The sequence below is a fragment of the Pseudorasbora parva genome, chromosome 4, assembly GCF_024679245.1.
Source record: "Pseudorasbora parva isolate DD20220531a chromosome 4, ASM2467924v1, whole genome shotgun sequence".
Lineage (NCBI taxonomy): Eukaryota > Metazoa > Chordata > Actinopteri > Cypriniformes > Gobionidae > Pseudorasbora > Pseudorasbora parva.
In genome coordinates, this window is record NC_090175.1 from 29,333,442 (window position 1) to 29,346,707 (window position 13,266).

At 37.2% G+C, this 13,266-nt stretch overlaps 1 protein-coding gene across 1 annotated transcript in view; it reads right to left on the minus strand.

Annotated features, from left to right (window-relative positions):
* Window positions 1-13,266, minus strand: part of vps8 (VPS8 subunit of CORVET complex) — a 181,120-nt gene that overhangs the window by 146,291 nt on the left and 21,563 nt on the right. Inside the window, exons 16-20 of the mRNA XM_067441498.1 lie at window positions 11,216-11,251; window positions 11,041-11,131; window positions 10,781-10,827; window positions 9,318-9,407; window positions 6,841-6,887 (exon numbers count right to left, since the gene is read on the minus strand). Of these exons, the coding sequence (XP_067297599.1) occupies window positions 6,841-6,887; window positions 9,318-9,407; window positions 10,781-10,827; window positions 11,041-11,131; window positions 11,216-11,251 (311 nt within the window). The remainder of the gene's footprint in view (window positions 1-6,840; window positions 6,888-9,317; window positions 9,408-10,780; window positions 10,828-11,040; window positions 11,132-11,215; window positions 11,252-13,266) is intronic.

The following is a 13,266-nucleotide window of genomic DNA, read 5'->3' on the forward strand; positions in this document are numbered from 1 at the left end:
CCATTTTGGATGTCGGCCATTTTGAATTATGTGCAAAAATGCTGTATTTTATGAACGCATGAACAGATTGTTATGAAACTTGGTATGGGTCATCACCACGATGCCCTGAAGTAGCCTGAGAAGTTTCGAAACAGCGCCACCTAGTGGAGAATTTTTTTTTTCAAACGCTTATAACTTTGGGTGTGGTTGACATATTTTGATGGGAGTGTGTTTTTTGGTCTCCTGAATCCTTGCCGACTCCAACGATACCAGACTTGCCAGGTTTCGGCATATGGTTTGCGCAGAGTTGTAATTTAGTGCTTAAAAAACATTTGCTGATATCTTCGAAACCGCTAGTCCGATCGAGACGAAACCAGCCTCAGAAGTTCGGAAACATAGGTCGATAGCTATACGCTAATGCCCAAATCTCAAAATATTGATAGTAAGGGGTAGTAAAATCCAATCAAAGTCAGGTGTCAGTCCTTTTTTACGTGTTTTTTCATATAAATGTCTATAACTCCAAAACAAAATGAGATATTTTCACCAAACTTGACACACATATGTATGGGCTCACTATGAGGACACATAAAAAAATTGGTGGGATTGTGCCTCTTGGTGGCGCTATAATAAAACAAAACATGAAATTCCCATTGACTTCAATGCAGTATTATGGTTTAAAATGCTAATGCTATAATTTAAGAATGCATTAGCGTATCGTTACAAAACTCGGTATGTGTCTTCCGCTCCATGTCCTGAAGATACTCAAAAAGTTTCGGGGTAGCGCCACCTTGTGGTCAAAAGTTGTAATAAAATGTACAGAAATGCGAATAACTTTTGATTAAATTAACCCATTGTAATGAAACTGGTCATAATACAGTCAATGGCTCATGCCGAGAACATGGATACCAATTGTGCCATATTTTGCAAACCTATCTGTCCTCCGTCTTGTTATTTGTTAAAAACCTACTTTTTCAAACTCATCCTAGACCGTTTGTCCGATTTTCACCAAAATTGATCCGAATCGTCTTCAGACCATGCTGACAAATAGTTATGGATTTCGGATTGATAGACAAAACAGTTTTCATATACCACTGCAACAGAGTTGAGCCATGATGCAAAAATTACTCTTGAGGCTGTATCTCTGCAATGCTTTGACATATTGACACCAAACTTTGCATGTGTCATTGTCATCTCAATCTGACTAAACCACATCAGTTTCGTAACAGTGACACCTATTGGTCGAAAGTGATAAACCATTAAACCATTATTATTGACTGTATTTAAAATTTGACTGCTATTTTGCCTAAAATCAACTTAATAGGTCCTTAATGGCTCATTGTTGCAGTTGGCTTGAGACTTCCAGCCATGCTGGCATGTCTTGTCTTCTTCTTTGCGCTTGGCCCCGATAATGGCTGCTTGCAGCTATATTTATTATTCTGCTTCTTCTTCTTCTTCTTCTTCTTCTTCTTCTTCTTCTTCTTCCGCCATAGGAGTCTCTGGCAGCCCATAGAACCGTATGGTAAAAAGTTGTGAAATTTGGCACACTCATAGAGGCCAGTCTGAGCTGTCACTATAGCAAATTTGGTGCCTCTAACTCAATCTCTCTAGCGCCACCACCTGTCCAAAGTTTCACTCATATTTATGCTTATAACTTTTGACCCCTAAGGGCTAGAAACAAAATTCTTTTTTCATCGGATTCCTTGGCTCAAGCCGATTCGATTTCACCCTATGATGTCATTTTCCGTTATGCAAATTTTCCCGCCATTTTGAATTTTCTGAAAAACCTACTTTTTCAAACTCCTCCTAGGCCGTTGCTCCGATTTTCACGAAAATTGAAACAGATCATCTGCAGAGCATGTTGACAAAAAGTTATGGAATTCAAGTTGATTCGTCAAATCGTTTTCAATAAACGCACAAACAAATTTTACGTAGAGGTTGCAAAAACACACTAAAGGCTATATCTCCGCAACGCTTTATCGTATTCAAACCAAACTTGGTACATGTCATCACAAGCATGACTTGAAGCTACGTGCAGTGTTTCGGCACAGCGCCACCTACTGGTCCGGAGATACGAAAAATGCCTATTTTGGAATATAACTTCTGAACCGTTTATCCAAAAATCATAAAATTGGTCTCATTAGATTCAGGGCGTCATGCCGAGTCGACTGATATCCAATTTTACCATTTCGGCCATTTTGGATGTCGGCCATTTTGAATTATGTGCTAAAAGGCTGTATTTTATGAACGCATGAACGGATTGTTATGAAACTTGGTATGGGTCATCACCACAATGCCCTGAAGTAGCCAGAGAAGTTTCGAAACAGCGCCACCTAGTGGAGATTTTTTTTTTTCAAACGCTTATAACTTTGGGTGTGGTTGACATATTTTGATTGGAGTATGTTTTTTGGTCTCCTGAATCCTTGCCGAGTCCAACGATACCAGACTTGCCAGGTTTTGGCATATGGTTTGCGCAGCGTTGTAATTTAGCGCTTAAAAAACATTTGCTGATATCTTCGAAACTGCTAGTCCGATCGAGACGAAACCAGCCTCAGAAGTTCGGAAACATAGGTCGATAGCTATACGCTAATGCCCAAATCTCTAAATATTGATAGTAAGGGGTAGTAAAATCCAATCAAAGTCAGGTGTCAGTCATTATTTACGTGTTTTTTCATATAAATGTCTATAACTCCAAAACAAAATGAGATATTTTCACCAAACTTGACACACATATGTATGGGCTCACTATGAGGGCACATAAAAAAAATTGGTGGGATTGTGCCTCTTGGTGACGCTATAATAAAACAAAACATGAAATTCCCATTGACTTCAATGCAGTATTATGGTTTAAAATGCTAATGCTATAATTTACGAATGCATTAGCGTATCGTTACAAAACTCGGTATGTGTCTTCCGCTCTATGTCCCGAAGGTACTCAAAATGTTTTGGGGCAGCGCCACCTTGTGGTCAAAAGTTGTAATAAAATGTACAGAAATGCGAATAACTTTTTATTAAATTAGCCTATTGTAATGAAACTGGTCATAATACATTCATTGGCTCATGCCGAGAACATGGATACCAATTTTGCCATATTTTGCAAACATATCTGTCCTCCATCTTGTTATTTGTTAAAAACCTACTTTTTCAAACTCATCCTAGACCGTTTGTCCGATTTTCACCAAAATTGAACCGTATCGTCTTCAGACCATGCCGACAAATAGTTATGGATTTCGTGTTGATAGACAAAAAAGTTTTCATATACCACTGCAACAGAGTTGAGCCATGATGCAAAAATGACTCTTGAGGCTGTATCTCTGCAATGCTTTGACATATTGACACCAAACTTTGCATGTGTCATTGTCACCTCAATCTGACTACACCACATCAGTTTCGTAACAGTGCCACCTTTTGGTCAAAAGTGATAAACCATTAAATCATTATTATTGACTGTATTTAAAATTTGACTGCTATTTTGCCTAAAATCAACTTAATAGGTCCTTAATGGCTCATTGTTGCAGTTGGTTTGAGACTTCCAGCCATGCTGGCATGTCTTGTCTTCTTCTTTGCGCTTGATGACTGTATTTAAAATTGTACTGCTATTTTGCCAAAAATCGACCTAATAGGTCTTTAATGGCTCATTGTTGCAGTTGGTTTGACACTTCCAGCCATGCTGGCATGTCTTGTCTTCTTATTTGCGCTTGGCCCCGATAATTGCTGCTTGCAGCTATATTTATAAATTGATGCTGAAGCTGCAGCTAAAAATCAGTCACTTCTTTACACTATAACTATTTTCAATATGTAGAATGGTAGTGCACTACATAGGGGACAGGGAGATTCAGTCTGCTCCAGTACAGAGACACGATAGTACATAGCGGTTCATAAGGGCGACTCAGAGCAAGCCACAAAACATATAGGACCTATTTGAATTCTAGACAGAATGCTGTATTTTCAAGCAATATGGAGGAGATTAGGAGGAGAAACGGTTAGACAGATTCAGCATTAGGAGCAGCACTGACAAGCGGAAGAGATAAAACCGGCGCCAAGCATGCACCAAAATAAATTTCAAAATTCTACACAAACTACACTTTCTCAGCATGATTATGACAGTTTTGCTTTAGTAGCAGTTTCATATTAAATTTAGAGGGGGGATCTGTTAGGCTGTGTCTGTCATAAACTGTCAAATGTGGCTTTGCTAAGCTTAACGGCTCTGGTCGAGCTGAAATAGCCAAACACTACTGGCTATCTTAACAAGGGGGAGGAACTACTTAATATGTCCCACCCTGTCTTACTGTTTCAGTGATAATTATGTCACTACATTAAAAACTGCTGAGTTGGGCCTTTGAGTCAAAAAAGGGATGCTCTTCAACAGTACAACTCAACAGGTGTTCTACAAATAACTAACTCAAAATGAATTGAAACTGAAACTGCCCTCATTCCTAAAAAACATAAAACTTTGCAAGAAAAAAATTATGTCATGGTTTAATCACCTTCATCTTGTCCCCAAACTGTATGAGTTTCTTTCTTCTGTGGAATGTCCAATGTTAAAATCAAGGTCATGAAAGCACAGAACTACTGTGTATTACCACAATACCATCAAAGTACCACCTATGAAATTAGTGTTGTTCAAAATGAATAAAAGGAAGATTAACTTTTGGCTAACCTACTATAAATCCAGTGTGGCTGAAAAAAAAAGCTGCATCCTGCTGATCTGAAACATGTTGCTGAAATTGGACTGAAGAAGCTGCTGGAGCTAAATTGATAATGGATTTTTCCGAAAGCTGAAAAATTCTGCCTTTGGAGGAAGACATCGAGGCAAGTCTGAATCCGATCTTAGATTCACTTCCTGTCTCCTGAGAGACCTTCGTCTGATCGATATTTGAACTGAGTATAGAGGGAATGCACGTGATGTCACCGTCAGCTGGAGCGACTGTGATTACGCCCCCGCTGAGTGGCAGAAAGACTGAGAGGCAGCACTGGTCTACAGCGTGAAAAAAAGGAATCTGAAAAAATTAAAATGGAAAAAACGGAATTTGCAAAAATTAAAATGGAAAAAACGGAATTTGGGGAAAAATAAAATGGAATTTGTGAAAAAATAAAACGGATTTTATAGGGCACTACATATATATGTGGGATGCACTCGAGAAATGTGATGACTGATCAGTTATAAATAATCATGTCAAAATTAGGTTCATAGAAATCTCAGGAAAACACGATTCCTGGCTGCATTTCATTATCCATGGATCACTCAATCTGTGGCAAGTTGTAATGAACACTATATCGAACTCAAACTTTAGTTTAAATTGATATTCGTTTGCTCAACTCGGCGCTTTCCTCTACTAAATGCAGTCACGCAGAAGCACTTCTGCCACTCAGCCCCGGGCTGAGGGGGCGAGTTCCGGCTGGAAAGTGACGTCGATGCATTCCCTCTATAGATATATCCTTCGCTGCCTTTGATATCAACTAAATATTTGCTTGGTTATCAACAAAGCTCGCTCTATTTTGTTGTAGATCATTAAACTGGTACGCTGCCTCAGAAGTCTTTCCAAAGTCAGTTTTCTGAAGTGCCTTAATTTACAAACGCTGCCTGCGAAGTCACTGCCTGAAAAGACACCGAGGCAATACGTCAGCTGCCTGAGCTGTCAGATGAGGCCAGGGAGTTTGAGTGCTTTAGGCGGGTTAACGGAGTTGAGATCTGCTCTTCATCACACTCTAGTTAAGGCACACTTCCTCAAGACACACACACACTATGCCTTAACACTGTGCAATACATTGTTACAAGACTTAAGATTCTCCCACCTGTTATCAGCAAACATAAACAAGAACATACATGCACTCACCCCCTTCAGAATCTCATTAGCACTCCCTACACACACACACACACACACACACACACACACACACACAAAGCAGAATATCTGACAGTAACAGAACCGAAGAGGTAAAGGACAACATGGAAAACAGTTACAGTTATTCAAATCCCTTCCATAAACATTAAAAACATATATTTCTAGAAAAGTTTAAGGTTCCGAAATCAATTTAAGCTACTGTTACTAGAGGGAAAATCAGTTAAAAGAAAAAAACAAAGCAAAAAGAACAACTTTAGTTTCGCCAACTTTCTAAAGTAAATGAGAGTAAACTGGGCCAGCATTTCAGAGCCTTTAACTGCAAAGAACATAGCTGATTAATATAAAAATTACTGTTTAAATCCCTGTTTAAAACTTGTTTCAGTAGCAGTAAAAATCCATTTGAAATAAATGCTGTTCATTTGAACTTTCAATTTAACAGATAATCAGAAAAAATATATGGTTTCCAGAGAAACATTAAGCAGAAAAAAGTGTTTTAAAAACTCAAAATAATCTGCAAAGTTACTTAAGCACCAAATCATCATTAAAATGATTTCTGAAGGATCATGTGACACTGAAGACTGGAATAATGATGCTGGAAATTCAGCTATTACTTTAAAATATATTAAAACAGAAAACAGTCATTTGAAAGTGTAATATTTCACAATATTACCATTTTATTGTATGTCTGATCAAGTAAATGTGGCCTTGGTGAAGATGAGCTGCTGGCATTTTTTTTAACATGTCGGAAATTTGAAATGGAAGGATTTATTCTTATAATTTTTATTATTAAAGGGAGACTGAAATGATTTTCAGTGGTAATTGATGTCATGCCACTATTGTTGTCCACAAAGCTTAGGTTGCACTAAAACCAGAACATTTAATAAATGCTTCAGACTCTTCCCAGCAAAGAACAAGCCCACTATTGTGTCTAATGTGTCCAGAGTGCACATATATAACACCATTATATATAAGTGTGTGTAGTGTATGTGTGTAAGAAAAAATGTGTCAATACACTCACGTCCTCTGTAGAAGGAGACAATAATCCACCATAACAGGAACGATGTCCTGCAGAGGAGAGGAAAGAAAGAATAAGCAGGAGCAAAAAAAGATGGAATGATAGGGTTTGAAGGAAAAGAGGAAGAAAAGAGAAAGGGTATTTATGGATTTAGATGTATACTATAATAAACTGTATAAATAGATGTGAATTAGAGACACAGAAATGGAACACCAGTCATTCAAAAACTTAATTTCATATTAGCCATCAAAGAGAGTGTAGTATTATTAGCTCCACCAAAAACATTTTACTATGTGGGATTCTGGGAAATAGATTAAAAAAAAAAAAAATTAAACAATGGGCCTATAGACTTAATCTAAGAAAATGAACTAGGGCTGAGCGCTATGACAATATATATTGGGCACAATTATATATAAATCGCCTATTGATTCAGATTGCGCTATATTGTTTATGTTATGGTAAGTAAATATCCATGCAGCTATAAAGTTATTGACCATAAAGTTCCATATGTTCCATTATATGCGTCGTGGTGCTTTGTGAGTTCACTTCCAATAACTTGTGGATTAAGTCGTTATATAGATTTTTTTTGCGCACAAACAGTATTCTTGTCGCTTCGTAAAATTGCTGTAGAGCCACTGCAGTGAGATGGACTTTGTATCGATGTTTTTAGTGCCTTTATGGGTTTTGTGAGTGGGAATGTACTGAATGTCAATGGAGGCCTATCTGAATCCTTTCTCAACCATCCGCTTTCAACTAAAATATCTTCATTTGTGTTCCGAAGATGAACGAAGTATATATTTTTCATTTTTGGGTGAACTAACACTTTAAAGGGATAGTGAAAATAATCCTATAATTTACTCACCCTCAAGCCATCATAGGTGTATATGAATTGTATAAACTGAAAGTTACACTTTTTGCATAAGTTGAATATAAAAGGCGGTCTGCTGGAAGCTAGATATTTTAATTTTTGAAGTTTTAAATATGGATCATTTAAATTCTGTAAATTATTTTTTGTGATGATATGCCAAATTACTGAATTATAGTTTTGAACCAATGCACTGAAACAATGGAATTAAACTCTTCAAATCAGAGATGTAATAAAAATATATCTGTCCTAAAGGCATAGATCACTCAAAATAGTATCATTATTTAATCCTCATGAACACAAGTCAGGAGTCAGGGAAGGATTGTGAAGCAACTCTAATAACATGTTCTGTCGTCCAAATAAAACATCCACAAAAATAATTATTTTACATTTCTTAATTATATATCGACAACATACATTTGCGAATATATTGTGAATATCCTAAATTACTGTAGAATCATAGTTTAGTGAACATGGGTGAAGTTATTAAATGTGCATATTCCAATGCACTGTAAAAAAAAAAAAAAAAAAAAAAAAAAGTGTGCCTGATAGACAGGCAGTTAGAGCAGCATAACATTCCACATTGCCCTAGATATACAGAGCTAAATCTGCCAGTTATGGTGAGTGCCTTATTTTTGTGATGACAGAGTGCTTCTTAATGGCAAAAAGAAATCAGAGAGTGAGTGAGACCCAGAGGCAGAGGAGAGATGACATTAGTGGGCCATTATTGTATGTGGTTTCCGCCTTATGAGATGCACTTTAAAAAAGGATGCCGCAGGCCTAAAGTCTGACAAAAAGGAGAAAGCATCGGTCTGCTCTTTTTTCTCTCACCTCTCTAAAATGATTATATAATACTGAAAAACTCTTCAGTTCAGTCTAACGCTCTCATTAAATAATAGCCAAATTGTTCAATGATAATATGGGAACATATTTCACTTTTTAAAAATCCCATTCTTCGCGGGTTTTCGAAGCTCTGATTATGTTTACAGTGTGCAATATAACATGAGTTCATGTTTCGCTTGTAAAAAAACACAGTATTTTTCACACAATTGACTTATCTGTACAGCGCTGTTTCCTCTATCCTAAAAATGGCCTGATGATTTCCTTGTTCTATGAAGTCCCTCCTTCAGAAACACGTTACGAGTTCTGATTGGGCCAGCGCTTCCCGTGTTGTGATTGGACAGCAGCTTAGCGCACTTTGCCCGGAAAGGTCCCACCTCTTACCATAACGGGGAGATGCAAGCACTGAATGCGCGCTCTTCTCCACATGGGAGAGCAACAAGACCACGCCCCCTTTTTTGCGTGTTCTTGTGGGCGGAGGGTTAGTCAACAAACAGTTCTAGTGACATCATTCATGCCAGGAAGTGCAGCGGTGTAGTCCAAACCGGCCGTTCGCTGTAGGCTTTGAAAGGGAACTTCTGTTCAATAAAATATCTCGCTTGGCATTGAACTTTGAGCTTTATAATTTTACAGGTATTATTTATGCTCTAACAGCAACATTACACACTAACTAAAGTTTGAAAGATGGAATCGCGAAGAACGGGACCTTTAACTCTCTAAACCTAATGATTCCCTATAACATCATTTGAGATGGCTTCTCTGAGTTACCCATTACCTGGAAGTGCTGCTCCATCACTTGGATTTTCCCATGCTCTGGACACTTTTTCAGAGAACGATCCACATACTGTAACAAAATTTCCACCATCTGTGATGAAAGAAAAGCAGCAATGGAATTTTTGGTTTATTTGCTAAAAAAATAAATGCTGAATAGTTTTTATGTACATCAACTTCATTTACATCATAATCATTTACAGCACTACAGATATATAAATTATTTCTGAAATCTGTTACAGAAAAAAATACAATATATAGTATATATACACACAATAGGTCTCAAAAATGAAAAAAAAATATCTTATTATAATAGAGGAAGGATTCTGCTTAGATCATTACTTCAGTTAGAGAGAAGAACTCAAACAGTTAATTATCGGATTTATGGATAAGTTTAAAGTTACGCATTATACAAGAGAGTCTGTGTGTGGACTGGATTGAAACGTGATCAATAAACATACTGTAGTAGGTAAAAGATATGTTTATTTTAAGAACCTTTATAGTGCTGAGAAGAATGTGTGTAAACTAAAAGGCAGGATATAAGAGACACAACATGAAAATGAGCACTTACGAATAAACTAAATAAACACGTACAATTCTGAACTAAAATAAGTCTATAACCCATTTTAGAGTAACATTAAAATGTTGCAAAAATGTTTGTGTGTTGTTATTGTTTTTGTTGTTTGTTTGTTTTTGTTTTTTTTTGGGGGGGGGGGGGGGTTGGAAACTCATTTCTTGCATACTGTATATGCACACAGGTATACACATACACACGCTACATGCCACAGTTTTAGTTTTTATTAAAATGTGTGCAGTTTCATATCTAGTATAATTTGAAATAAATCATGGAACTGTTAAACTTAACAAAATGTAAGTCACATTCCTTTATCAAAGCATCATCTTTTGCAGATAAAACAGCTGAAAACTCTTGTGGCATTTTTCCTACAATGAAAATCAAATCTTGCTTGGAAAATTCCTCCCAACAGTGATGTTAAAAAGTTCCCACAAATGTGTTGCACCTGTAGTTTGCTTTGCTTTCATCTTTCTTTCCAGTTCATCTCAACCCAGCTTAATAATATTTACTCTGTGCTGGCCCATGAATTAAAGCCAACTGCATTGATGTTTTCACTTCTGAGGTAGTTCTCACATAGTCTGGAGGTAAGTTTTAGGCCATTATTTTGCTCTAGGATAAATCCCTGACTAAATAAACCAGAGGGTGCAGCAAAATGTCTTTTTGGCTAAGTATGGAGACACTGGATACGGCAACAGAGCCCAAGACCACCACCATGCCTCTTTCTTTTTCAGAATGAGAACATGAAGGTGTTCTAAAACATTTCACTGGCAGTGAATTTATCAAGCATCACTAATTTGAGTTGCTTCCAACAACTGCGGGCCTAACAAGACATTTTCTGAAATTGTTAAACTAAAGATGTACAGAGATATCGTATTAACTTCCAAGAATCTTACCTTATCCGCAACTACACCTTTTCTCTTAGCAGGGTCTGCAAATAGACCTGTTACATAAAACACATCACATTAGGTGTACATTCCCATGTGCATTTTGTGATATTAATTCTAATCAAACAGCATTCTTGAACATTCTTGAGCAACTTTCTTTTGGTGTGTGTGTGTGGGGGGGGGGGGGGATATGGTCTTGGAAAACAAAAGACTACACCATTTTAAACAGAATCATACATTATATAGTGAATGTAAACAGAAGGACTGACCTAAGACAGCTTTGGCTGTGCCCTCGTGGAAGGACCAGGCCAAAGACAGAGCCTCCATGAACTTCTCCTGCTTCAACAGATGGTCCACACGCTGCAGGACATCAGAACAATTCAGATTCACTAATGCTCCTGATCTGATATCAGTGATAAAGTGTTGTCTTAAATGATGTCTTACCTCACGCCAGTTCCTCAGGGTCATGATATGTACAGACTATGAAAAAGGGAGAAAAAAAACATTATTAAATAACAAATCTGAAAGAGGGCTCAACCCAGCCCTGTCAGGAAGATTTCAGGAAGATTGGTAACTTTTATTAATGATAAATAAAATGGGTAAATGATCCCATGATTTACTCAAGCAAAAAAAAAGTGTATCCATCCATCATAAAAGTAAGCCATATGGCCTTCTGAAGCAAAGCAATGAGCTTTTTAAAGAAAAATATCGATATTTAAACTTAATAGACTAAAATAACTTATAACTAACGGCAGACAACCTACACAAAAAGAGTAACCCCTGACACAATGTATGACGCAGGATGTAAGAGTAGTGGAAGCTTTGACGCCACTCTTGGTTCAAACAAATAGGGCTGAGCAACAAACTCAAGCCCCTCTTCTCTTATATCGGAATCATCCAACATTTCTCTTTTAAAAAATTTCATCTAAAACTTCTAATTCGTGACTGGTGTTTTTTTTGCTCAATTGTCTGCGCTTTCATGTTTGTCAATACGCAAGCGTCAGGTCATGGGTTACTCTTTCGCCTTAAATCGATGCATACGGCTATCTGTTCAAAGCTAGTTATTTAGGTTAATAAAGATTTAAATATGGACTTTTTTCCTTACACAGACACTTCGCTACAGTAGGCCATTTATCTCAAAATCTTGTCCTCCTTCACTGCTATTAATAAAGCTTAGAAGATTTCATTAAAATTATTTTAAATTGTAATATTTGAAAATATCAACACTTTACTTTTGATCAAATTAATACAGCCTTGGTGAGCATAAGGTACTTTTTCAAAAACCTTAAAATCTTACAGACTCCAAACTTTTGATTGCTAGTGGAGTAGTAGTAGTAGTGGTAGTAGTAATAATAGTAATAATAATAATAATAAAACACTGCATTTGATTTATTTTTTTAAACAATACTTTTACTCAAATCTGCTGCTATAATAATTATTATATTTATGAATGGACCAGTGAAAGTGTTGACAATGCAAGTATAAAAACGGGGGGGGGGGGGGGGGGGATCAGATCCCGTCGACGTACATGTATTTGCCATCAAATGTATTGGCAGAGCATATAATTAGACTCATTCATAAAACTGAGGTGTTTATTCAAGCACCGACTGAGCTATTAAATAAGCAACACTTGGGGGAAGTGATATAGGGCACAAGAATTAATATGACCTCCCAAAGCTGGCCCACTACCATGTCTAATGGATAACCCAAGGGCAATTTTAATGCAATCCTTTTTCCTCATCCTCCCTCAAGCTGCCCCTCTCTCCTTCATTTCCCTTTTCTTCCCTTCCCTCCTTCTGGCTGCAGGTAACAGGAAGTTCAGCCAGGACATTGCGGAGAGCAGACCTCAATGAATATTCAGGGTATGTGTGATATGCGATTAGCATAATAGCACTTGAGTGTGCCAGCGCTCAGTCAGGGGGGCACTGGAGAAGTCAGCTGAATTTACAGCTGAACACAAGCCACACAGCATGTGCCAATCTGAGAGTTCACAAGATGCCCTTGCAAACCTCATGTATCAATTACACAACTTTTATAAATGTAAAAAAAAAGATTATTTCTTGAAAAGTTCTGATGCAGACCAAACCAAGTAATATGATAAATAATACTGTATCTTCAAAACCTATAAGTTCATGTGTCTTTGAGTGACATAGCAAATCCCTCATAATCTAATTCAGATCAAAACACTTAATTATCTTAATATGTACACAAATCCGCTTTTTAAAGACTGTATTTCCACTAGCCAGTTTTTCAAATGACAACACTTTTCTCAACCAGTTTTTCCACACCGTGTTCTGTTCACATCCCACACTGTTAAAAATCGCCTTCACATTTGTGATAGCTGCGGCCAGTAAACGGAAAAAGAACATGGAGGCAGCAGGCTGATACTAGTGTTTAGGGGTTTATTGCCACAGATCCGCCACACATTGGCTAAACATTTTGTTTGTCAAAAATGTATCACAAAGCCAATGGCTGGTGGTATACAAATAAAATGA